At 45.6% G+C, this 23,373-nt stretch overlaps 2 protein-coding genes across 2 annotated transcripts in view; both read right to left on the bottom strand.

Moving 5' to 3' along the window:
- The window catches only part of MSRB1 (methionine sulfoxide reductase B 1), a 96,551-nt gene that overhangs the window by 4,378 nt on the left and 68,800 nt on the right, over positions 1-23,373 (bottom strand). The gene's annotated exons all lie outside the window — the stretch shown is intronic.
- Positions 11,634-13,671, bottom strand: LOC147641161 (uncharacterized). Its single transcript, XM_086809887.1, has one exon. The coding sequence runs from the start codon at positions 13,255-13,257 to the stop codon at positions 11,659-11,661; it is 1,599 nt and encodes a 532-aa protein (XP_086666013.1). The 5' UTR covers positions 13,258-13,671; the 3' UTR covers positions 11,634-11,658.

Below are 23,373 nucleotides of genomic sequence, written 5' to 3'. Positions count from 1 at the left end.
TCAAGACTGGAAAGCTTTGTTACACCACTTACATTGGTCAGGCCGGCCCCCAAACCACAAAATTTCTTTGACTATGGAGAACATTCATTGGAGTAGGGTGTTCGAAGTGTCTCTTGTGCAGTCAAACATTGTCACTTGGGATTTTGCATCATGGGTCAATTTGGAGGGTCATTATGGAAATGATTCAACCATTAAAGCTAGTGCCTACACATCAAGAACAAGACAGACTTACAGACTAGCTTTTTGACAGGCAACTTCTTGTATTTACACCTCTTCCTTTTCACCAACTCTCAGTTTCTAGAGCATACAAGTTCCTTTCTCTCCCCCACCCCCGATTCATGAGCATGCGAATCATCTATGGAGGATGTCTAAATTCATGCCTTGGTGGAAAGCAGCATTGGGACGGATATGGATGAGAAAATTGCCCCTGAAGCAACGATTGTTTCTATGGAGATGTATTATGGGTTTTTTCCGGTGGGGATTCTTTTGGCACATAGACACATTGCTTCAGCCTCATATAGGCGATGCTCTCACCCATATGAGACGGTGCCCCATCTTCTGTGGTACTGATCCCACTCTCAAGCCCTCCTGGATAGATTGTCAGGGGACCTACGGGCATGATTTCCAGGTAGACTTTTTGAGAGGCAATTTTGGCTTTTTGGTCGACTCTCTCCACCATTGCCAGCTTATGCAGTCTTCTTGGATTGGACGAGATTCTGGGCATTATGGACTATCTACCATGTCCGGAATCAGCTGTTATTTTATGTTGTTCATGGGGACCCTTTTTCCTTCTTTTGTAGATCACTTTATCAGTCTCTCACAGATTCTTATGATCTTGGAGACACAGCTCCAGGTGTTTTTTCCACTATTTCTGATCTGAGTCCTGGTTGTCCCACTCTGGGACAGCTATGAATGTGCATTACTTTTATTAATGAAGCAATGGTTTCACTATAAAAAAAAGTGTCCACGAGGATAAGTGTGCCATGTGTCATTAGTGTGTGTGTGCATACTTTGAATATGCTAAATACACAAATCAGAATGTACTCATAATGCAAATAGATATTGAAAAGTCGTTTGACATAGTTCAATGGCAATTTATAGCTCAAGTGATGGACAAAATGGGTTGTGGTCCAAAAATGAGGAATATCATATATTGGCTGTATCAGGAAGGGACAGCCCAATGTATTATTGGAAATGAACTCTCTACTCCATGGAAGCTTGGACGATCCATGAGACACGGATGTCCATTGAGTGCCTTGCTTTTACATGATAGCTACTCACCCAATGCTCTTGTACATGGACAATTTGATTGTAAAAGGAAGGCTACATGGTATTGACATTACAGGAGCCAGTCAATTTGTTAGTCAAGCGTATGAAACCTCCAAATCAGCCCCCTTACACAGGGTGAGTGCAAGCCGACAAGAAGAAATCATGACACAAGTCAATGATCTTCTTAAGAAGGGTTTGGTACAACCTAGCTCATCACCTTATTGCTCACCCGTTTTGTTGGTACAAAAGAAAGGTGGTTCATATAGAATGTGCATTGACTACAAGGCCTTGAATAAGATAACCATCAAGAATCGGTTTCCAATACCGAGAATTGATGATATCTTGGATAAACTCCAAGGGGCATCTGTTTTCAGCCGCATTGATTTGAAAAGTGGTTACCACCAAATAAGAGTAGCTCCTCAAGATATACATAAGACAACCTTCAAGACTACATTTGGATTATATGAGTATTTAGTGATGCCTTTTGGTCTTACTAATGCTTCTCCTACTTTTAATCGCATGATGGATCGTATTTTCAGAAATCACAGAATGTTTACAGGAGTTTTCTTTGATGATGTGCTAGTTTTCTCCAAATCCGAGAAGAAACACAAGCACCATTTGGCTATTGTTTTTGAAGAGCTCCGCAAGCATAAACTTTATATCAATCCCAAAAAGAGTAAAATTTTCTTGGCTGAAATTCATTATCTTGGCCATATTATTTCTAAGGACGGTGTACACATGGGCCCTGCCAAGATTCAAGCTATTGTTGATTGGTTTGACTTGACTACTGTGCATGAAGTCAAAAACTTTATTGGTTTATGTTCATATTATCGCAGGTTCATTAAGCATTTTGCTCTTTTGGCTGGTCCATTGCATGATCTTAAAAAGAAGAAGATTGCTTTTGTTTGGGGTATTAGACAAAAGATAGCTTTTCAGAAGCTAAAAGATGCCATTAGTCAACGGCCAGTTCTTATTGTGCCAGATTTGCATATGCCGTTTGTTGTGGAATGTGATGCAAGTGGTGACTGCATAGGAGCAGTGTTAAATCAAGAAGGCCATGCTATGGCTTTTGAAAGTCGAAGATTGCAAGATGCAGAGACGCATAGTACCATCTATGAGAAAGAATTAATGGCTATGATTCATGCTTTAACCATATGGAAGCACTATCTCTTAGGTGCTGAATTTATGGTCAAAACACATCATCAGAGTCTCCAGCACTTTCTCACACAGAGAAAACTCTCAGAGAAGCACATGCGGTGGGCTAATTTTCTTTCCATGTTTCATTTTCAGATTCTTCACACTTTTGGAAAGAATAGAAAAATATGTTCGTGATTGTGTGGTATGCCAGAAAGTTAAGTATGACAGGTGTGAGGTGAAAAAAGAAAGAAAACCCTGCCTCTACAGCTCTTCCACCTCCCAAACTTGGAAAAACTACCACGAACGGGGCACCACCAGCCACCGGCTGGAACACTCTCTCACCATTCGCCACCCACCCACACCATAAGACAGCTCAAAACCACGAAGGACAGATGATCATTCAGCAAAAAACATATACAGCATCAACCATGTACAACTCAGCAAATACACCAAAGACCAAGACTCTGGCCAGGATTTACTGCCAAGGGAATACACCCTTGCGTCTGACGACCAAGCCTCTGTTTCCCAGTCCCTGTAATCTCCAGAGGGCGCCCACACCAGCAACCCTTCTTCACTTCCTCTGTAGCTCTGCTACTCTCTGTCCCCAGCTACTACCTGCCAATTGTCGTAGGCGAGCCCCACTGTCTCCAGCCCACACATCAGCACCTCTACTGCATCCAATCCACACAAAAACCCAAGGCTCCCTCTCTGGTCAGCATCCGTGCACTGCCTGCAATCATCGCCCACACAAGACCAGCTACTCTCACCAGAAGGTGCCCACACCAGCTAACCTTCACTCAGCAGCTTCCACTCTCTGTATGTCGTGACCAGCAGCTTCACCAACCACCAGAGCCTTGCACAATCTCTTCAGCACCAACCACTACTCAACGCAGCTTTTTCATCTGCATCCAGCCAAAGCCACATCACACGTACACTGTTCTCAGTCTCGCCACCACGGCTCCCTTCTCACGCGGTTACCTGCAGCCCTTCTCAGTTTCCAGAGGCGGCTCCATGCATCATTTAGTCTCTCAGCCTCCCCAGTCGCCAACTCTTGTACCCTTGGCAACCACCACTCTCTTCAGACTCTCTGCAGAATTGGCTGCACTGCATAATCTCCAGAGGGCGCCCAACCTACTAGGCGGCTCCACACCTCCGCTCTCTGCACTTCGACCAGCACCTCCAGCTCACCTACAGTCGACTGCCTTCGCCAGCTACCTTATGCCCAGCAGCCCCTTTTTGTTTTTCCTTATCCGCTCCTCTTCTACTCGGCCACTATTCCTTTGAGGCGGCCATCCACGCACACGTCTGCCTTCGACTTCAGTGCCCGACACGCGTGCGCTCCACGCTTGCCTTAGCTCAACGAGACCCCACTACGCATCCAGCTGCGAGTCACCTCAAGGCCGGCCTCTGCTCTCCACTGTGGCCAGCTAGCCTTGCTCACACCAAGGGGCCTTCTCTCTCGGCTGTTTCCAGTCCGCTCTGCAGGCGGTTTCCTCTTCTCTTTGTGGCGATCCTGCCACCACCGGTCTATCAGCAACAGCACCAAGGCTGCCCCCAGCCAGTCGCCAGTCGTCAACCCTCTCTCTTGTTGTGCTAAAATGCTCCCCGACCCAGCCACTGTAGCAGCCACCCTTGCTCGCTCAGCTTTATTCCCTTCTTTCCGTCGCTCCAGCCACCTTAGACAACCAAACAAAAAAAAGCAACACTACTTTCCTCCTGCAATGAGACGGCAGCCTCCATACAGTACCAGCCCCTCTCTGTCCGCTCGCAGCCCGTCAGCCAATTCGAACAGCTGCGCTCCACTACTCTTGCGCTTATGTGTTGTAGACCAGTCGGCTTCCAGCCGAACCACCTGTCTCTCTGCTCTCCACTAGGGAGGCCTACCACCTCTGCGGCCTCCTCTTCTCTCCAACCGACCTGCCTCCTCTCTGGCCCCCTCTGTAACGCGGCGACCTTCTTCTTTTTTTTTGTTTACAGCACGCCCACTCGCACTCCTTCGCCAACCTTCCAAAGCATTGGCTGGCAGCTACGTTGGCAATAGCACAAGCCTCCACGTGCCTATTTTTAGCTGGCCACGTTAATCATTGTTGCATTTATTTTACTTATTTGGAAATTGGCCACCATAACATTTCTTTTCACACTATGTCTAAGACAATCTTGGCCTTTTCACCTTTTTTCTGCCCATGCCCTTGTCGCCATACCTCTTCAAGATGCAGCATACGAGTGCCCGCTCATTTCTTTGACGTGCACACACATATCAAGCGGCCGAACAGTTGAAATCAATCCCAGCGAGCCCTATTTTGAACAGGCCTGCAACAAGCCCAAACCAAATCCGTCCACCCTGTACACCTGGCAACGCCTTCAAAACCAAAACCTTCACACACGCCACGCATCCATATATACACTGACCAAAAAGACCAGTCAGAAAAACGCCTGACATACTTTGCCACCCCCCCATCTGCTAGAGCATTCATGCTCAGCAGCAAAAAGCATCTACACTCATCGCAATATGTACAACCTTATGTACAAAACTCCAAATCGCTGTCAAAAAACTCAGCCACCTGGATCGAAAGGAAACTGCTTCAATCCATCATCCACTTTCATAACATTCTTCCAAAAAAGTGGCATCAAAGCACACCACACGTCAACCACATGTGCTCCAAAATCACTTTCATCCATCTCTTCATAAGCGTCCATAGTCTCTCTCCATACATCCTCATCCATAGGCGCCTGCTCTTGAGACAGACCTTGATATAGCATTTCTCCTACAATATACATTCTAGTTCTCAACACTTGCGGCATCACAACAGCTAACATCCAATTCAACAACATTTGAGAGGCCCAAGTCTCAACCTTTACATTTTCACACACAAGCATATCATCATTCTCCACCACAGGAGCATCCAAAGGTGCCTCAGTGCTCTCCAAGACAGGCATCATAACATCATCCTCCAATTCAATCTTTTCAGCATCTTTTTTAACCATGACCTTTGTCTTCAACATCTCAGCCACATGCATAGAAGCCTTTGATACGCTCACAACCATGTCTGCATCCATACAGGGAATTCCAAGCTCGCAAGCTAATTGCTCCACAGTTTCATTAACCTTCAAACTCCCAGAACACCCACTCACTTGCTTAGCTTCCAATTCCCCCAAGCATACCAGGTCTTGGAGTACACCATCTAGGACAGCATCGAGCTTCGCATCATTATCGATCGAACTCTCATCTTCACGCTCTTCTAGCTGATAGCCTTCTACGGCATTGCCAACCCCCCAGGTGTCACTGCTGTCCAAAGACTCCTCTTCACATGAAGCATCCCACGACAAAACATCCACCTTTTCCATCACAGGTACTGGATCATCATCCAATTGCCCAAAAAAATCGATGATAACAAGGTCGTCCTCCCTGTTTTGAACATCCACATCACCAACATTCTCAACAACAATCTCACTAGCAATCTCTACCCCATCCTCCTCCTTGCTAGAGTTATTTTCAGGACTTTTTGTGTCCGGCTCATCTTCCCACTCATCATCTGCAAATTCCAAAGTATCATCCAGGTCTTCACTTTCATGTACCTGTATACTATCACTCTCGACACTTGAAGGATCGTCAACCAAGCTTTCCACAGCGCTACCTTTCGTAGCCATGACATCCATTACCAAAGGAGAGTCCCTTAATAACTCTTCACCTGCAAAAGACTCAGCCTGTGATCCTAAATCTTCATTCGGCTTGCCAACATGCATATCTTCCAGATCACTGTCATGTACAGCCACGACGTTCCCATCCAAAGAAGAATCCACAGGTAACTCCTCATCTGCACAAGTCTCCTTCACCCGCTTCTCATCCACCTGCACATGCTTTTCAAACTTTGGAAAAAAATCAGAAGGCACATAAAAGATCCCCCTTTGTACCTGTATCGGCCTTTGAGGCTCCTGTCTAATCAAGCCTTGCATAGGACTCTTATCCACCTCAACCAAATTTACCTGCTTATCCCTTACAGACACAACAACACCTTCATACGGATAAATACCCATCTCCATCTGCTTCAAAACCTTGCCTTCCTTTTCCCTAGCAACCCTAACTGCATCATCAAATGACCTGGGATTCTTCAACTCAACCCTGACCTTTAAATGGGGTAGCAAACCATCAATAAACAAACTTTTCTTCAAAAACATTGGAGGAACTTCCTGCTTCAATGTCATGCACCACTTATCCCACAAACATATAAATACCTTCACAAAATCGTCCAGTGATTGCCCATGTACCTGCTTCAAGATGCTCAACTCCTGCCAAAGCACACTAGGATCCTCCGCTTGCTGAAAACGCTCCAAAAGCCCTTCTTTCAACCTGTCCAAGGTCAAGACACCAGCATCCTGTGCTTCAAAACCCTTCAGCCAGCTTCGGGCATCTCCCTTCAAGAAAATCCTTATCAGCTTCAGAACCTGCTCTTCATCCGTGACATGGTTGCTAATGCATGCCAACTCCATCTGCTCCAAAAAGTCAACCACATCTTCTCCCTTCCGGCCATGAAACTCAGGATAAGACCACATTATGACAACCTGTACCAATCCCTGAGCTCTCCTCAGTGGAACACACGCCAAAGCACAACGCCAGTGCTATTCCTTAGTCACACAATGCCAGAGCTATCCTCAGTGGGGGCACCAGAAGGATGTGAGGTGAAAAAAAGAAAGAAAACCCTGCCTCTACAGCTCTTCCACCTCCCAAACTTGGAAAAACTACCACGAGCGGGGCACCACCAGCCACCGGCTGGAACACTCTCTCACCATTCGCCACCCACCCACACCATAAGACAGCTCAAAACCACGAAGGACAGATGATCATTCAGCAAAAAACATATACAGCATCAACCATGTACAACTCAGCAAATACACCAAAGACCAGGACTCTGGCCAGGATTTACTGCCAAGGGAATACACCCTTGCGTCTGACGACCAAGCCTCTGTTTCCCAGTCCCTGTAATCTCCAAAGGGCGCCCACACCAGCAACCCTTCTTCACTTCCTCTGTAGCTCTGCTACTCTCTGTCCCCGGCTGCTACCTGCCAATTGTCGTAGGCGAGCCCCACTGTCTCCAGCCCACACATCAGCACCTCTACTGCATCCAATCCACACAAAAACCCAAGGCTCCCTCTCTGGTCAGCATCCGTGCACTGCCTGCAATCATCGCCCACACAAGACCAGCTACTCTCACCAGAAGGTGCCCACACCAGCTAACCTTCACTCAGCCGCTTCCACTCTCTGTATGTCGTGACCAGCAGCTTCACCAACCACCAGAGCCTTGCACAATCTCTTCAGCACCAACCACTACTCAACGCAGCTTTTTCATCTGCATCCAGCCAAAGCCACATCACACGTACACTGTTCTCAGTCTCGCCACCACGGCTCCCTTCTCACGCGGTTACCTGCAACCCTTCTCAGTTTCCAGAGGCGGCTCCATGCATCATTTAGTCTCTCAGCCTCCCCAGTCGCCAACTCTTGTACCCTTGGCAACCACCACTCTCTTCAGACTCTCTGCAGAATTGGCTGCACTGCATAATCTCCAGAGGGCGCCCAACCTACTAGGCGGCTCCACACCTCCGCTCTCTGCACTTCGACCAGCACCTCCAGCTCACCTACAGTCGACTGCCTTCGCCAGCTACCTTATGCCCAGCAGCCCCTTTTTGTTTTTCCTTATCCACTCCTCTTCTACTCGGCCACTATTCCTTTGAGGCGGCCATCCACGCACACGTCTGCCTTCGACTTCAGTGCCCGACACGCGTGCGCTCCACGCTTGCCTTAGCTCAACGAGACCCCCCTACGCATCCAGCTGCGAGTCACCTCAAGGCCGGCCTCTGCTCTCCACTGTCGCCAGCTAGCCTTGCTCACACCAAGGGGCCTTCTCTCTCGGCTGTTTCCAGTCCGCTCTGCAGGCGGTTTCCTCTTCTCTTTGTGGCGATCCTGCCACCACCGGTCTATCAGCAACAGCACCAAGGCTGCCCCCAGCCAGTCGCCAGTCGTCAACCCTCTCTCTTGTTGTGCTAAAATGCTCCCCGACCCAGCCACTGTAGCAGCCACCCTTGCTCGCTCAGCTTTATTCCCTTCTTTCCGTCGCTCCAGCCACCTTGGACAACCAAACAAAAAAAAGCAACACTACTTTCCTCCTGCAATGAGACGGCAGCATCCAAAGGCGGCAGCCTCCATACAGTACCAGCCCCTCTCTCTGTCCGCTCGCAGCCCGTCAGCCAATTCGAACAGCTGCGCTCCACTACTCTTGCACTTATGTGTTGTAGACCAGTCGGCTTCCAGCCGAACCACCTGTCTCTCTGCTCTCCACTAGGGAGGCCTACCACCTCTGCGGCCTCCTCTTCTCTCCAACCGACCTGCCTCCTCTCTGGCCCCCTCTGTAACGCGGCGACCTTCTTCTTTTTTTTGTTTACAGCGCGCCCACTCGCACTTCTTCGCCAACCTTCCAAAGCATTGGCTGGCAGCTACGTTGGCAATAGCACAAGCCTCCACGTGCCTATTTTTAGCTGGCCACGTTAATCATTGTTGCATTTATTTTACTTATTTGGAAATTGGCCACCATAACATTTCTTTTCACACTATGTCTAAGACAATCTTGGCCTTTTCACCTTTTTTCTGCCCATGCCCTTGTCGCCATACCTCTTCAAGATGCAGCATACGAGTGCCCGCTCATTTCTTTGACGTGCACACACATATCAAGCGGCCGAACAGTTGAAATCAATCCCAGCGAGCCCTATTTCGGACAGGCTTGCAACAAGCCCAAACCAAATCCGTCCACCCTGTACACCTGTCAACGCCTTCAAAACCAAAACCTTCACACACGCCACGCATCCATATATACACTGACCAAAAAGACCAGTCAGAAAAACGCCTGACAACAGGCATAAGTTGACTGGTTCACTTCAGCCTCTGCCTATTCCTCAAGCACCTTGGGATAGCATAGCAATGGATTTTATCACAGATCTTCCTTGATCTGCTTATGGTAATAATGCTATTTGGACTATTATTTATCGCTTTAGTCAGCAAGCTCATTTTATTTCCGTAAGAAAGACTATTAAGCCCAATCATATGGCTTGACTCTTTCTTTTTCATGTTTTTAAACATCATGGAATGCCTAAGTCCATTGTGGGAGACAGAGATCCAAGGACTACAAGCTTATTTTGGAGAGCTCTTTTTGACAATATGGGTACTAAGCTCAATTTCTCTTCTGCCTGTCATCCCCAAACAGATGGACAAAGTGAAATAGCAAATCTAGTGGTCCTCGATCTACTCAAATGCTATGTTTCTAATCAAAAGACAACATGGGAGAAGTATTTACCCTTGGTTGAGTTTGCATACAACAATACAAGCCATTCCTCCACTCTGGCAAAGCTCCATTTGAGGTAATTTATGGCAAGATAATACTTCCACCCATCTTTCGTACTAAGGATGAGATTTTTGTTGCTGATGAATATGTTAGAGATCTGGATACTGCCTATGCACAAGTTCGGGCAGCCATACAACGCTCTCAAGCAAAGCACAAGAAAGCTGCCCATCGGCATCGGCGTCATATGGACATCAAAGTGCAGGATTGGGTTCTTCTCAAGTTTGAAAAGGCGCGTCTCCGCAAGAGGCCAGGACAAGAAGGTAAGACTCTCAAACTTGCCAACAGGTATTATGGTCCATTTCAAGTTATCAAAAGATTAATGATGTGGCTTTTCGGTTGACTTTGCCCACTCATTGGAAGATACATAATGCTTTCCACATCAACCTGTTGAAACCATATATTGGAACTCCACCTTCTCAACCACTTACAAAAGATCCACCAGAAGTGGATGATGTAGAGGACGTACTACAACCCAAACAGATTGTCTTCCATCAGTGCGTAAGCTTAAGGGAGGCAAGGTCATACGCAAGTATTGGTTAAATTCAACAACTATTCCCCTATGGATTCAAGGTCGATGCAAGAACAAGATCTTAAAGAATATCCCGATCTCCTCAACAACTACTTGGAAGCTTTTCAGTTGAGAACAACTGTTTAGAAGCCAGGGGGAATGTAACTATTCCCTAATTTCTTGGGATTTATATTGTAAATTCTCTATTATCCATGGACATGGGTGTTGGACACTACATGTAGCCATGGAATGGTTATGGTTAAGCTTCCCATGTATGTGTATGCTAGCTGTATCTACGAGATCCTGGCTGCATAGAAGCATGTTAAGCATTTGATGGATCTTGGAGAACCAAATGCAGTACATAATGCCATGGATATTTGATGGATCTTGGAGAGCCAAATACTATAGCCCTTGTAAATATCAAGTACATATAAATAGATGGAGTTTCTTCCAAAATATGAGTTTAAATGCATACATTTGTGTGCATGGCTTATTTTTATTTACATGTATCGTTTTGTTTGCTTGAACAATGCTTGTATTTTATTGCATGAGAAGCTCATGGATTTGGGGACGCCTGGATTGCACCCATGGATTAGTATTTGGATCTTGGACAGCCAAATACTATAGCCCTTGTAAATATCAAGTACATATAAATAGATGGAGTTTCTTTCAAAATATGAGTTTAAATGCATACATTTGTGTGCATGACTTATTTTTATTTACATGTATTGTTTTGTTTGCCTGAACTATGCTTGTATTTTATTGCATGAGAAGCTCATGGATCTGGGGACGCCTAGATTGCACCCATGGGTTAGTATGTTGCATAACCTGTCTTCAATTAACTTGTATTGATGGATTTGTACAGGAATGATTGACATTTTGAAGGCAACCCACTCTTATGTGGGTTTTCTATCTCTATGCATGTATACATGCGTGCATGAATGACAATCTAGCTAAGTATTGTTAATAAACTTCTTCTCCATGATGAGAAACCTCCATGCATGCGACATGCATAGCATAGTTACCAGGGGACGGGGACGGGGACGGGGGACGGGAACGGGAACGGGGACGGGGGACGGCTAAAGGTAGGGAACGGGGACGGGGGGTGGGGACGGCACTCAAAATTGTTAATTTTAGAGGAGTAAAGAATCAAGATTAATCAATCAATAACAACAAGCTTTCTAACTCCAAAAGTTATGAATCATGATACACATTACATTTAAAATTAAAATACGCTACGAGGTGCAAGAGTCAAGAGTCAAGACTTGCAAAGTCGGAAAAGAAAGACTTTAAAGTTGATAACATTAAATAGATATACTCAAAAGATGTTGGGACCTAGGCGATACAAAATATAAGTCACTCGCTCTCATACTCTGCGCTCCCAATAAGAGAGGTGCTAGCCTCATGATCATGAGTGCGTGAAGTGTGGATGGGAGTTGTGTCATCCGATGAAGGCTCATGATGAGAACCATCTTTCCCACCCTCCTGTGCAATAGTTGTAGCTGCCTCCTCTTGTTTCATCTCCCACTGTGTAAAAGTATCGGCATTGCATCTTGCACTCTTGCCAAGCATGCGCAAGTTTGCGCTAATGAAGACAAGATCATTAGCTCTTTCCACCCCAAGCCGATTTCTTTTCTTTGATGAAATGTGACTGTAGGAGGACCATAATTGCTCTAGGCAAGAAGAGCTAACGGACTGGCTCAAGATCCGGATCGCCAACTGTTGTAGCTCTGGTCCATCTGATCCGAAGTCCTCCCACCATAATGCTGCACCAACCTTGAATCTGTCCTGCTGCGCATCTGCACATCCATATGAGCCTTGAAATGCCCTGTAATTAGAGAGCTGGTCTCTAATTGTGCGCCTGATTTCTGCATCCGGCATGAGGCGATCCAAGATGAGTCTCCAACCATTGCTCACCTCTTTATCACCCTCCTGCCCTTTTCCTTGAAATTCTGGGTCCACCATAAAAGCAGCTGCATGTAAAGGAGAGGAATATGAGCTCCATCTCGCCACACAAAGCGAGTGGATCTCCTCATATCCATCTACGTCTGGCTCAAGCTTCTCAAGACTCTCTATCATCTCGTCCATGGCTTCATATACTTTGCCGATGCATGGCTGCATAGCATCAACAATCCTGAGCAAGTGGACAATGGGATACACCATGGCGTCAGTGCGCTTGAGGTCCTCCCAAAAATCAGCATCGTCGACCTTTTTCTTGCATGAAATCCCTACCTGTGTACGTGCAAAAGATGAGGAGCAAAACTCATCACTGATGAATAGTTGCCGCACGGCACCCTGACAATCCTTCAAGCGATGCAACATAAGAAAGTTGTATGCAAAGCGAGTGTCCGAGTACCTGAGAAGGACCATTGTGGACCTCTTCCCAAACTCGGATCGAAGGTATGTGTGATTGTTGATGAAGGTCACAATTGCACATGCATCATCAATCACCAATTCAATCCATGACAATTTCCCAATATCTTTCAAAAGATTATTGAGACAATGTGCCATGCAAAAAGAGACAGTGATTTGAGGATACATACTCTCAAGAATAGCTCCCGCTGCCCTATTTGTCGCCTCACCATCCGTGACGAAACCGATCACACATTCGGGGCCGATAATCTCGACAGCACTACTCCACTCAGCAGCAAGTACATCCGCACTCTTTCCCGTCCCTGAAGCATCATGTGAGGAGACAAAGTACATCTCCCCCCGTGAGTATGCCACAAGGCCATGGATAGACCTTTTCCGCGTGTCACTCCATCCGTCTGCAATCAAAGAGACTCCATTGCGAGCCCATTGTCTCTTTGTGTTTGCCGCCGCTTGCTCAACAAGGCGTTTCTCCTTGTCAAGCATAGTGGTCCGCAAGGTTTCGGAGGATGGAGGTGTGTAGTGAGGACCGTACTCGCCAATCTTCTTCACCATCGTTTTGAAGTAGTCGGACCTATTTATCATTTGGCCCCACCCACACGCTTATATGGGCAAAGCTTGCATGTCCATGGACGTGCACCCCCCGCATGAGTAGGAGGCTCGAAGTTGACCTCATCCCACCATGACCACCCATCCGTTCTACTCCTACCGCCCGCACGAGAAGAGGATGCCATGAATAGTTAGTAACTTAGTAGTAGTCTAGTAGAAGAGGGTGGAGAGAGCTTAGAGGGTAGAGTAGGAGAAGAGGTAGAGGGAAGATTGAAGTAGTCTAGTAGAAGAGGGTGGAGAGAGCTTAGAGGGTAGAGTAGGAGAAGAGGTAGAGGGAAGATTGAAGTAGTCTAGTAGGAGAGGGTGGAGAGGAAGGTGGTGGAGTAGGAGAGGGTGGAGAGGAAGGTGGTGGAGTAGGAGAGGGAGATAGTGGAGAGGAAAGCTTGAGTAGGAGAGAGAGATGGTGGAGAGGTACTCAAGTCTTGGAAGTTGGGAGGCTTAAGTAGAAGAGGAGTAGCAGGAAGCCCATTATATAGCATATGGCAGCTCTCTCTCTCTCTCTCTCTCTCTCTCTCTCTCTCAAACTCTCAAACGGCCAGCCGCCAACGGCTAGTAGCCGTTACCTGAAAAAAAAACGGCTCGAATTTGTAGCCGTTGCAGACGTCCCCCCGTCCCCGGCTGACAACGTCCCCCCGTCCCCCCGGGCGGGGACGCCCGTCCCCTGGCCACGTCCCGGCCGTCCCGTCCCCCAGGTCGTCCCGCCGCCGTTACGCACTGCCGTTAGTCGGGATGGCGTTCCCACGTCCCACGTGGGCGTCCCGCCGTCCCCCTGTCACTATGATGCATAGTCAGAAATCCTCATGCATGTGACATGCATAGTTAGAAACCCCCATACATGCGACATGCATGGCCATAAATCCTCATGCATGCGACATGCATGGCCAAAAACCCCCCATGCATGCAACATGCAAGCTTTTTCAGCTACATACATGCACCATACAATGCTTTATCTTTTCATGCACCTAAAAGTGTGCCATGCAAGCTTACTTTACTTGAAAGTAAATCATGCAAGCTCACTTTTCTCCAAAAAAGTCATGCAAGCTAGTTAACTCAAAAGAAAAAGATAAAAAGTAAACTTTTCCTCCTCTTTTAGCTACAGAGTTGCTACTTTACTAATAGCCATTCTTTGATCCAAAAGTCTTGCACAAACCTCTCCCTACCACATCTTTTCATAAGCAATAACCTCCACTCCTTCTCTTCTTGTAGGCGCCTCCTTCTAGGCTGAATAGAACTCTATAAATTCAGATTTCCAGCCTCATTCAAGAGTACTTCTTGGCCTTTGTTTATTGCTCTATCTAATGCACTTATTCTAGAGTGTTTTTCCAGCCATACCATAGTGTTTTTATTTCCCCAAAACACTTAGAAGCTGGCTGAATTCTGATTTTCAGAATTGAAAGTCTCCATTCAAGCTAGAAGAAGAAGAAGAAGACTATTCCCAAGATTGAAGCTGTGGAAGAATCATCTTGGTATGCGGGAGAACCATTGGGAAGTGCTGGGCATTCTCCTAAGGCTAATTTTCAGCCATTAGGTGGTTGATTTGATTGAAGTTAAGTTACATTTGAAGAAACCGGGATTGCTGGGCAATCTTGGTGAAGGGTGTTGGTCACCATATTGCTAACTTGTAGCTGGGCTACTTGTAAGCAAGTATAGTGTTTGTAAGTTGTTTTCATATTCAATCATTTTGGAAGAAATGGTGGTGTATGGCTGGGCCAATCCACCGGTTTTATGTACTTGTAAAATTCTTACTCCCTTAAGGCAATACATATCCTTCAAGGGGGGGGACCAGCCCATCTTCTGGTCCCTAGTGCAATATCATTTCTTTTCAGTACTAATCAATTGTTATGGCTATGTATGTGGGATATGGCAATGATCAAAGGATGATAAATCTTGTGATTTCAGTTTTAAATTCTGTATAACCACGCACCTGATTGTAACAAGCTGCATATTGTCCAATCCATCATCATGGCCTATGTTCAATTCCACTTGCCTCTTGTGCCTTGGTAAAATAAGGATATTGGCAGTTTCATGTCCAAAGCTTTGGAATGTTTATGGCGGACAAAAACAAATAGAAAGTCCATCAGATTGTTCAAAAAAGAAATTGTATGCACTCGCAAAATGCATGGAGGTCTCAATATACTCAGTATTCGCTACCATGTCATTGCAAGAAAGGCAACTCTACTTCTTGAATTCCTTCATCAAAACCTTTGATGTTGGCACAACAATGAAAACAAAAGCTTTTGGGGATTGGATAGTTTCCCACCAAGACATCATATTTGGAAGATTTGAAGGCCGGATTGTGAGCTGCCCTTATTCCACCATGCTTATACATGACTAGCAAATGCTTCTTTGTCATCTTTCTTGGTCAAGCAAACCTCCAGATAGAGGCAACTCTTTGCGAAAACAAAGTATTCATTGGAGCAGGGCTTTTCAGCACTCACTGGCTACACTACAACCCAAAGAGGCATATTTCCTCTCCAACTTTGGCGTACGCTTAGTTGATGATGTTGTTGATGATCAAGGCAATATATTTTCCTTTCCACAGGCTGTCAAAAGATACAATCTGGATATGCATCACAAGCATGTATGGCATGAAGTAATTTCTATGTTGCAAGATTTTCAGTCAGTGCCTCCACTTGAGGAGGAAAGATTGAGAGACTGGAAATTTGATAGGCAGCTTCCAAGTTACTCTCCTTTCTCTTTCCATCCCCTCACGGCAACTAGAGCTTATAAAATTTTGCTCCCTCCACCTTGGATACAGACACATGCAAATCACTTGTGGCATGTAAACAGACCTCTCGAGTCTTCGCTAGTGGAAGGCCTCTTTGACCACAGTTTGGAAGAGCAAATTGCCTCTCAAACAACGACTTTTCTTGTGGAGATGCATTGTGGGTGCACTCTTGGTTGGCACCTTCTTAGCTAAGAGAAAGATTGCACCTGCCTCTTGTAAGAGGTGCTCTCATCACCAAGAGACAGTTATTCATTTGTTATGGAGATGCCCCTCTTCTTGTGCTCTCCTAGACAGACTGTCAGGGCACTTGAGAGTGTGATTTCCCGACGACAACTTCGGGAAATTCTTCTAGATGTTTAGACGCCTTTCTTCGCCTTTGCCAGATTACACAGTTTTCCTTTCTTGGACTTGGATAATCCACCATGCACCAAATCAGCTGATTTTTTGCTATGCAGAAATCATATGCTTCGCTTTTTTTAGGAAGTCTCTTTACCTTTCACTCCGAGATTCTTTTGACCTTGAGATCTTTCCTTTCAATAGTTGGAGGTGTTTTCCCACTGTTTTTGATATCTGAGTAATAGTTGTCCCACCTTGGGGCAGCTATTGATGTACCATACACTCGTTAATGAAGCATTGGTTTTACAAAATATGTGACATGTATCTAACTATATGTCAAAAGATAAGGCTACTTCCTAGCCTACAAAAGCATTGTACTTAGTGAGTATTAATCACTTCAATCAATTGAACCATCATTGAGTCGTGCACATCTGCTTCTCTTTGAGCTTGTTATACCGCTCTCTCTTTCTCTCTTCTAGTCCACCATTGTGGTATCATGTATCTCTGATCATCAACATGGTATCAAAGCTGGAGTAAGCTACAAAAGCCATACAGCTCAGGGTGTGATCCTCTGTGCGCTGCAACTAACTTGGCGAAGATGTGTGCAACATGCCCCTGTGCTACTTAGCCCAACCGGGTGGCCTAGTGCCCGTCTTTTGCCGGCCTAGCTAGCGATGTGACGATCAGCACCATCCATCCGCTCGCTTAGTGGATCTTCTGCTGCCACCAAGCAGACCATCCCACCTATTGTCCCCTCGTGCTCCAGCTTGCTTTCGTCCAGCCCGTCACTATTGGCCCAACTTCTCTTGCCTGCTATCGCCCAGCTCCCCTCTATGCTATAGACAGTCTCCACCTTAGCGCCATCTATGCAGCCTATGCACTGCCCTTCAGCAACGATAGTACCACTGGACACATCAAGTCAAAGGCATGTCTCCTACTAGCATAAGTCATATAAGATATTTGTAGACATCTTAAGTATAGGGCTTTTAAGTTAATATACCATGTATTGTATATTTTACGTGTGTGCTCGTTGCTTGTCTATTAAAGGTGTAGCACGAGATTTTAGATAGAGAGTACTATTTGTGGATTAGGTGTTTACACAAGCTAGAGTGGCCGAATGAGCCCTAGGACCTAATTTTTAACTTTGGTCGCCCAAGAGTGTAAACCCTCGCAGCCACACATAAGAGGTAAAATGTAACTCTCACTACTCATTCTTTTATGCTAATTCAATAGAGTGCTCTTCTTCTCTATCTACTATCTTATGCTATTGCTTGCTTGCTTATTTGAGATCTTATGTGATAGAGTGAGTGTGAAAGATTAAGTCAAGAGAGTCGATCTTTCTTTGGAGTGCGGTGGCAGTGGTGGCAGCGAAGTGGAGCTTTCGAGAGCAACTACGTGGCAACATCGTCTCCTATGAGAATCCCAGGCAACAAGCTTTCACAAGGTGAGTGACAAAACCCGACTGTGCATTTGTGTGCTAGGCCATGGTAATTTGGTTTCTTTATGCTCCCGAGTGTGGTTAGGTAAAGCTCCACGATATTGGATTGTTCCCTGCGTTCTTTCTAAGACAAAAGGACTTCCCATAAGTAGCATCGTTGTCGGGGAATAGCCCCACTGCATAGTATCAATGCATTTTGAGAGCTAGTGAATGGTTAAATTGATAAAATTTCTGGTTTTTGCAAGAAAAGAGTTGATAGGAAATCTCAAAAGAACTTTGATTTTGTTGCATATTCTTGTTCTCATTGCATTCTTTTGTTATCTTAGGAATTCTATGTTCAGTTTTTAATGTTGCCCTAAAACTGTGTACCCTTTGATTTTTACAATTCAAGTTTTTTGTTCGATTTCTACATTTCCTATTTTTTGCAATTTTCAATTTCACACATAAAAAACAGTAAATTGGGCTTTAAATTTAAAGAATTAAGTAAAATAAACCTTAAAATTGGTTTCGGGACATAGGGTTTATCCCAATTTGGACTCCTTACACATGGAGAAATTTGGTTAGAAACAACGATTTGGAATAGGATTTGCAAAGCAGATTAATTTGTGTGTGTGTAATTTTTATGCGTTTTTGTATTAGCACAAATTACATAGATTAAACTAACTTAATCCACCTATAATTTGGGCCACAAGTTGTAAGTCTTTTGACTGGCCGCATTTAATGCATGCAAGCTTTAGGTCCCAAGTCGAAAAGAGAATCTTAGAAAACTCCAAAAACCCTGACTACCCCTTTTCGAATAATTGTGGTGAAACTAAAAACCGGAAACCACAAACCGAAAACCATAAAGCACAGACCGAAAACCGGAAACCACAGACCGTGAACCGTAAACCACGAAAGTAAAAAGTTTAAAAGTTTAAAGTTCAAAAAAATTATTTTAAAGGAGTATAGAAATGTTTTGAAAAGTACACACATAAGTTTGCCTATTATATGTTTTAGACCGTTGCGATTAGTTTGGCGCACTTGATACAAGATTCAAAAAATTGCAATTTTTCATAGTTAAGGGACTCACCTTAACTATAGGAAACCATCTCTCGTCGGCCCAAAAAAAAGTGCATGCACAACCCTTCCCAAAGTATTTAGAACTTTCTGAAACCCATTTTGGACAAGTTTCTCTAACACCAAAAAATCTATATATACATACATAAATATATATATATATATATATATATATGTACATATGTATATGTACATATGTATATATACATATGTACATATATACATATATATATTATATATATAAAAGAAAACTGTCTGAAACATTCTCCAAGCCCTAAAACAACTTGCAATGATATACGATTGCAATCTGGGTGTGTTTTAGAGAGATTTTGAGGAAACCGCATCGACCCAAGTAGGTTTCTTATCAACCCACCTTTATTTCTAGACCCTCTTCAGGAACGAGATTTAGTGTGGTACAGGGCCTGAGACTCTCAACAAGCAGCGATACATCCTCCGATCTGGAATCGATGGAAGAATTACCAGACCATGGGAGAGAAATATCCACTCAAACATTAAACACTAGACCCGCCACTAGCTTCATAGGCCGCATGACTAATTACTTCAAGGCTTCAGCTTTGACTGCAACGTCTGCACCAACCAAGCGGCATATCAATTTAGGGATGAGGGAGTGGAGGTTAGCTCCAAGGCCACACCTAGTGTTCCCATATATACGAGCCCTATGCATGTGGAAATGCCTGTCCACATGAAACCAATCCAAACTAGCAATCCGATGCATGTAGACCAAAACCTTGTCCAAACCTTACTGCCAAATGATAGGACACAAGAGGAGATGCAAGAAGTAGAAGCCTTAATCCAACCTACTAGGGCGAAAGTGAAAGAGACCTTACGCCGAGCCCAACAATGATTAATGGCCCAAGCCGCACCAATTGGGCAAGCCACCCAAGCCTCACCTATTGCCCAGGTGACTGACAACCTGGAGAGCGCCATATCCAAGGTGGATCTAGGTATCAGATTCTTGAACACATCACTGTAAACCTAGGAAACCTGAATAGACCTTGCTATGGGCCTCATTTATATTGTTAGCCGGAAGGAAATCAAGCAAGTCGTTTCTACTTCCACGGACGAGAAAGAGCGACTTCGAATGGTCGTGGAATGTATTCAAGCTATTGTAGATTGGGAGAGGCTTAGACAGGGGGATCACCATGCCCATGTGACTTCCTGTGGCACAGGTTGGAACAAGCAATGCGTGCGGCCCTACCTTGAGTGAGATGGAGACACCATCAATAAGCCCTACTGATCCCACATGTGTGATGACGCATGGCTACACGATGGACCAAGCCCCAACTGTCGCTATTGTTCCTCAAGATTACACAGGACTTCAAGAGTCTACTAGCACGGGCTTCACATTTTGAGACCGTAGTAGAGAGGTACCCACTCAAGATGCTGTCAGCACAATTCCAAACTCTGTGGTATTGGGTACCACACCACTCATAACAACACCACCTGTGACCAACCACATAGCATTGCCCATTAGTTTCATGCCTTCGATCATAGCTATGGCAACCACGGTTGCAACAATCCCTATAACAATGCCTCCAGGCCTAGTTAACACATCCATATCATCTGCTAGGGACACAAACGGAGGAACCTTCACCCAAGATCCTCGATTCCTTGCGTCTTCCTCCAGTCATGAGAGAGAATGAACGAAATAGCTCCGGAAAGGTTACACAAATTGCTAAGCTCACATACAAGCTCAATGGAGAGGGCGATCCTAGAAGACATCTCGAGGTTTTCGATCAAGTTTGTGAGGCCTTAGGTGAGAGGAATGCGCTTGCAAAGACCAATGCCTTTAGCCTTACACTAAATGGCAAGGCCGGTGATTGGTATCGAATCCTGAGAGTTGAAGAGCATCTAAACTTTACCAAGCTTTGACGGTTATTCCTAAAGCATTTGGTGCGCGAGGGAGCTTTGTGGAGTGTGGCTTCGCAGTCACACAAGGCTGAGAGAGAAGAAGATGAGTCAGTGAGAGATTTTATTAGTTGTCTCGAGCATTTGAACTCTCGATGTGCTCTACATAAGCGCTTCTCCAACAATCAACTGCTTGACCGATTTGTCCTCGGCCTTACACATGAAGATATCCATAATGGTTTGGTCATTAGAGGTATCACCACCTGGAAGGACATCACGGCTAATGCTATCCAACTTGAGGATAACCTGATGATAAGAGGAGTCAGAGCTTCAGATTCTAAGTCTGTTATGTCAGCAGCACAGTTAACGGTCGTAGCACCACCATTGTGAAACCTGTAGCTAAAGGTAATACCTTAGTGGAAATGACTTGGACTGACTTCTCAAAAGCTCTCCAAGAGGAAATGAAGGCTAGCAAAGCTTCGAATAATGTGCACATGTACCAAAGGAGAGAGCTTTATTGGTATTCCATGTGCCGTTAACAACATACCACCAACAAATGTCCAATTTTAAGAGCTCGTTACAATAGTAATTGCAGCTTTTGTGGGCGCTATGGCCATGAAGCCCGAGACCACTATTATGTAGTGGATGGGAGAGGGGGAGTCAAACCAGTTTACCAACTTGCCGCGATGGGAAGGGGCCGGGACATTAATGCAACGGGAAGGAAAATGCCTCTTCAATGTTACCACTGTCAAGGTCCCCATTAAGTTTCGGAATGCCCTATAAAGTTTCCTCAACTTAACCAAGTTGTGCCCTCAAACATGCCATGGATTAAGGACCGTCCCAATAAGATTGTGAAGACAAGTCCACAGACGGGACCCATCATCACACCCCTAAACATGATTGGGTGGTGAGTAATGAAACTCACAAACAGATCCTACAAAATCTAGATCACACACCTAGGGAAATACTCCCCAAAACCAAGGGCACGGGGAAGGAGACCCCACGGAAACCTGTAATTCATGAAACTACATCACACATGACAAAACTTGGTTCTTATCCTAACCCTCAGAAGGAGATTGAGCAAGTCCAAGAGTTTAGTGATTTAGTTACGAAAACACAAGAGAAGCTTGAACCAAAGCCCAAGCAAATGAGAGTCTCGGATACTATACACCCTAGTACCTTAACGTTGAAAGATCTGGTGCCTAGAAGGGTGCTCCATACATCAATGCCAGGGTGACGGGTGTCAAAAAGCCAACACTTCATCCTCGGCTCGTGGAAATGGGCCTCAAAACATTGTCTCTCCATGAAGACTAGGGTTGTGTATCCTTTGGTTAATCTAGCCTCTGTTGTGTGCTGCATGGTGATTGTGGGCCAGAAAAGGTGACTCCAAGGCATACATAGGATCAGACAATCTGCACCGGACTGCCCATGTAGGTGAACCTCATCCTAGATGCAACGGGTTAGGATGTATTAAAGACCCTACCCTTTGTTTTTCCAAGGTTAACTGAGAGGTCTCGTTGCATATGAAAGTCGTGTAGGGTATCCAAGTGCCTCTGGAGAGTCTTTGGAGAATCTACACTAAGAACAATATCATCTACATATAGTAAAATGGAGACTAGTACGCTGACTAGTAATGCTCCTCTTCCTAGCATTCCTCATCAGATGGCACATAGGTTGGGTCGTTGGTGTTGGACCTAGGTGAGGGGGTGGAGAAGGAAGAGCCTTCAGAGGTGGTGGTGGAAGAAGAGGATAAATCAATGTTATCCACTGGAACTTTATCATCCGTGGCAATGGCAATGAAGTTGTTTGCCGCGTGGAGTGGAAGAGGTAGACATGTTCCGGCTCTGGGTGAGGCTGCAGTGGACGGCGTTGGGTTGGCCCAGTCCGAAGTGGAGACGAGCAAGGTGAGGAGACTGAAGTGAAGATTTCGGGCCAGAGCTGCAAGGTGTCCACCTTAGAAACTGGTGTAGTAGAGGGTGAACGAAGAGGTTGTGTGGTAGTGGTAAAGGCTGGACTGGCAGGTGAGCCCGCGCCAGCAAGAGGTGTTCCAAAGTGTGAGCTTGTACCTGCAAGGGTTGCCCCGAAGAATGAAGTTTCTTGTGCCGCACACGCAAGAAATGGGCTTGGTCCCCCAAATATGAAGCTTTGGTTGGCAGAAAAGAACTGGTGCCCCATAGATGGAGGTCAGACCAGCAAACAATCGCAGACAGGCAGGAGTACCGAAGATGTAGCTCGGGCTTGCAAAAAATCCAGTATGTGGATTGAAGCTTGGTCCTGCAAATGGAAGTGTGCCAAACTGCAGATTGGCAGGAGTCGGTGAACCAAAGTGGCCGACAAAAAGAGGTGGGCCAAAGTTCGGACCGCCAATAGGTGCACCCACTCACGCATAAGGAGTCATTGGGTTGGATGTATGGGTGTTGGACACCAGTGGAGGACTGGTGGTGAGGATGGAGACGGGAAGGCCCCTTGAGATTGACAAGGGTGGGGAAGTGGAGGAGTTGTGTGGGGTAGTGGTGACGGATGTTGAGGTTGGTGGAGGGAAGGCCATGGGACTGTTGATGGTCTATAGAGAAAGGGGAAGACGGTGTGGGTGAGACGGTGTGCCAAAAGGGCTAGGAGAGGGATAGGTGAGTTATGCTTTCGTAGCTCATCAAAAACAATGGCC

The sequence above is a fragment of the Cibotium barometz genome, chromosome 2, assembly GCF_041138505.1.
Source record: "Cibotium barometz isolate CiBa-2024 chromosome 2, ASM4113850v1, whole genome shotgun sequence".
Lineage (NCBI taxonomy): Eukaryota > Viridiplantae > Streptophyta > Polypodiopsida > Cyatheales > Cibotiaceae > Cibotium > Cibotium barometz.
Note: the sequence above shows the minus strand (reverse complement) of the source record. Positions and strands in the feature narration are given on the sequence as shown.

Bases quoted from the DNA above. Each gene is read 5' to 3' on its own strand.
- LOC147641161 (XM_086809887.1), bottom strand. From the start codon at position 13,257: ATGATAAATAGGTCCGACTACTTCAAAACGATGGTGAAGAAGATTGGC.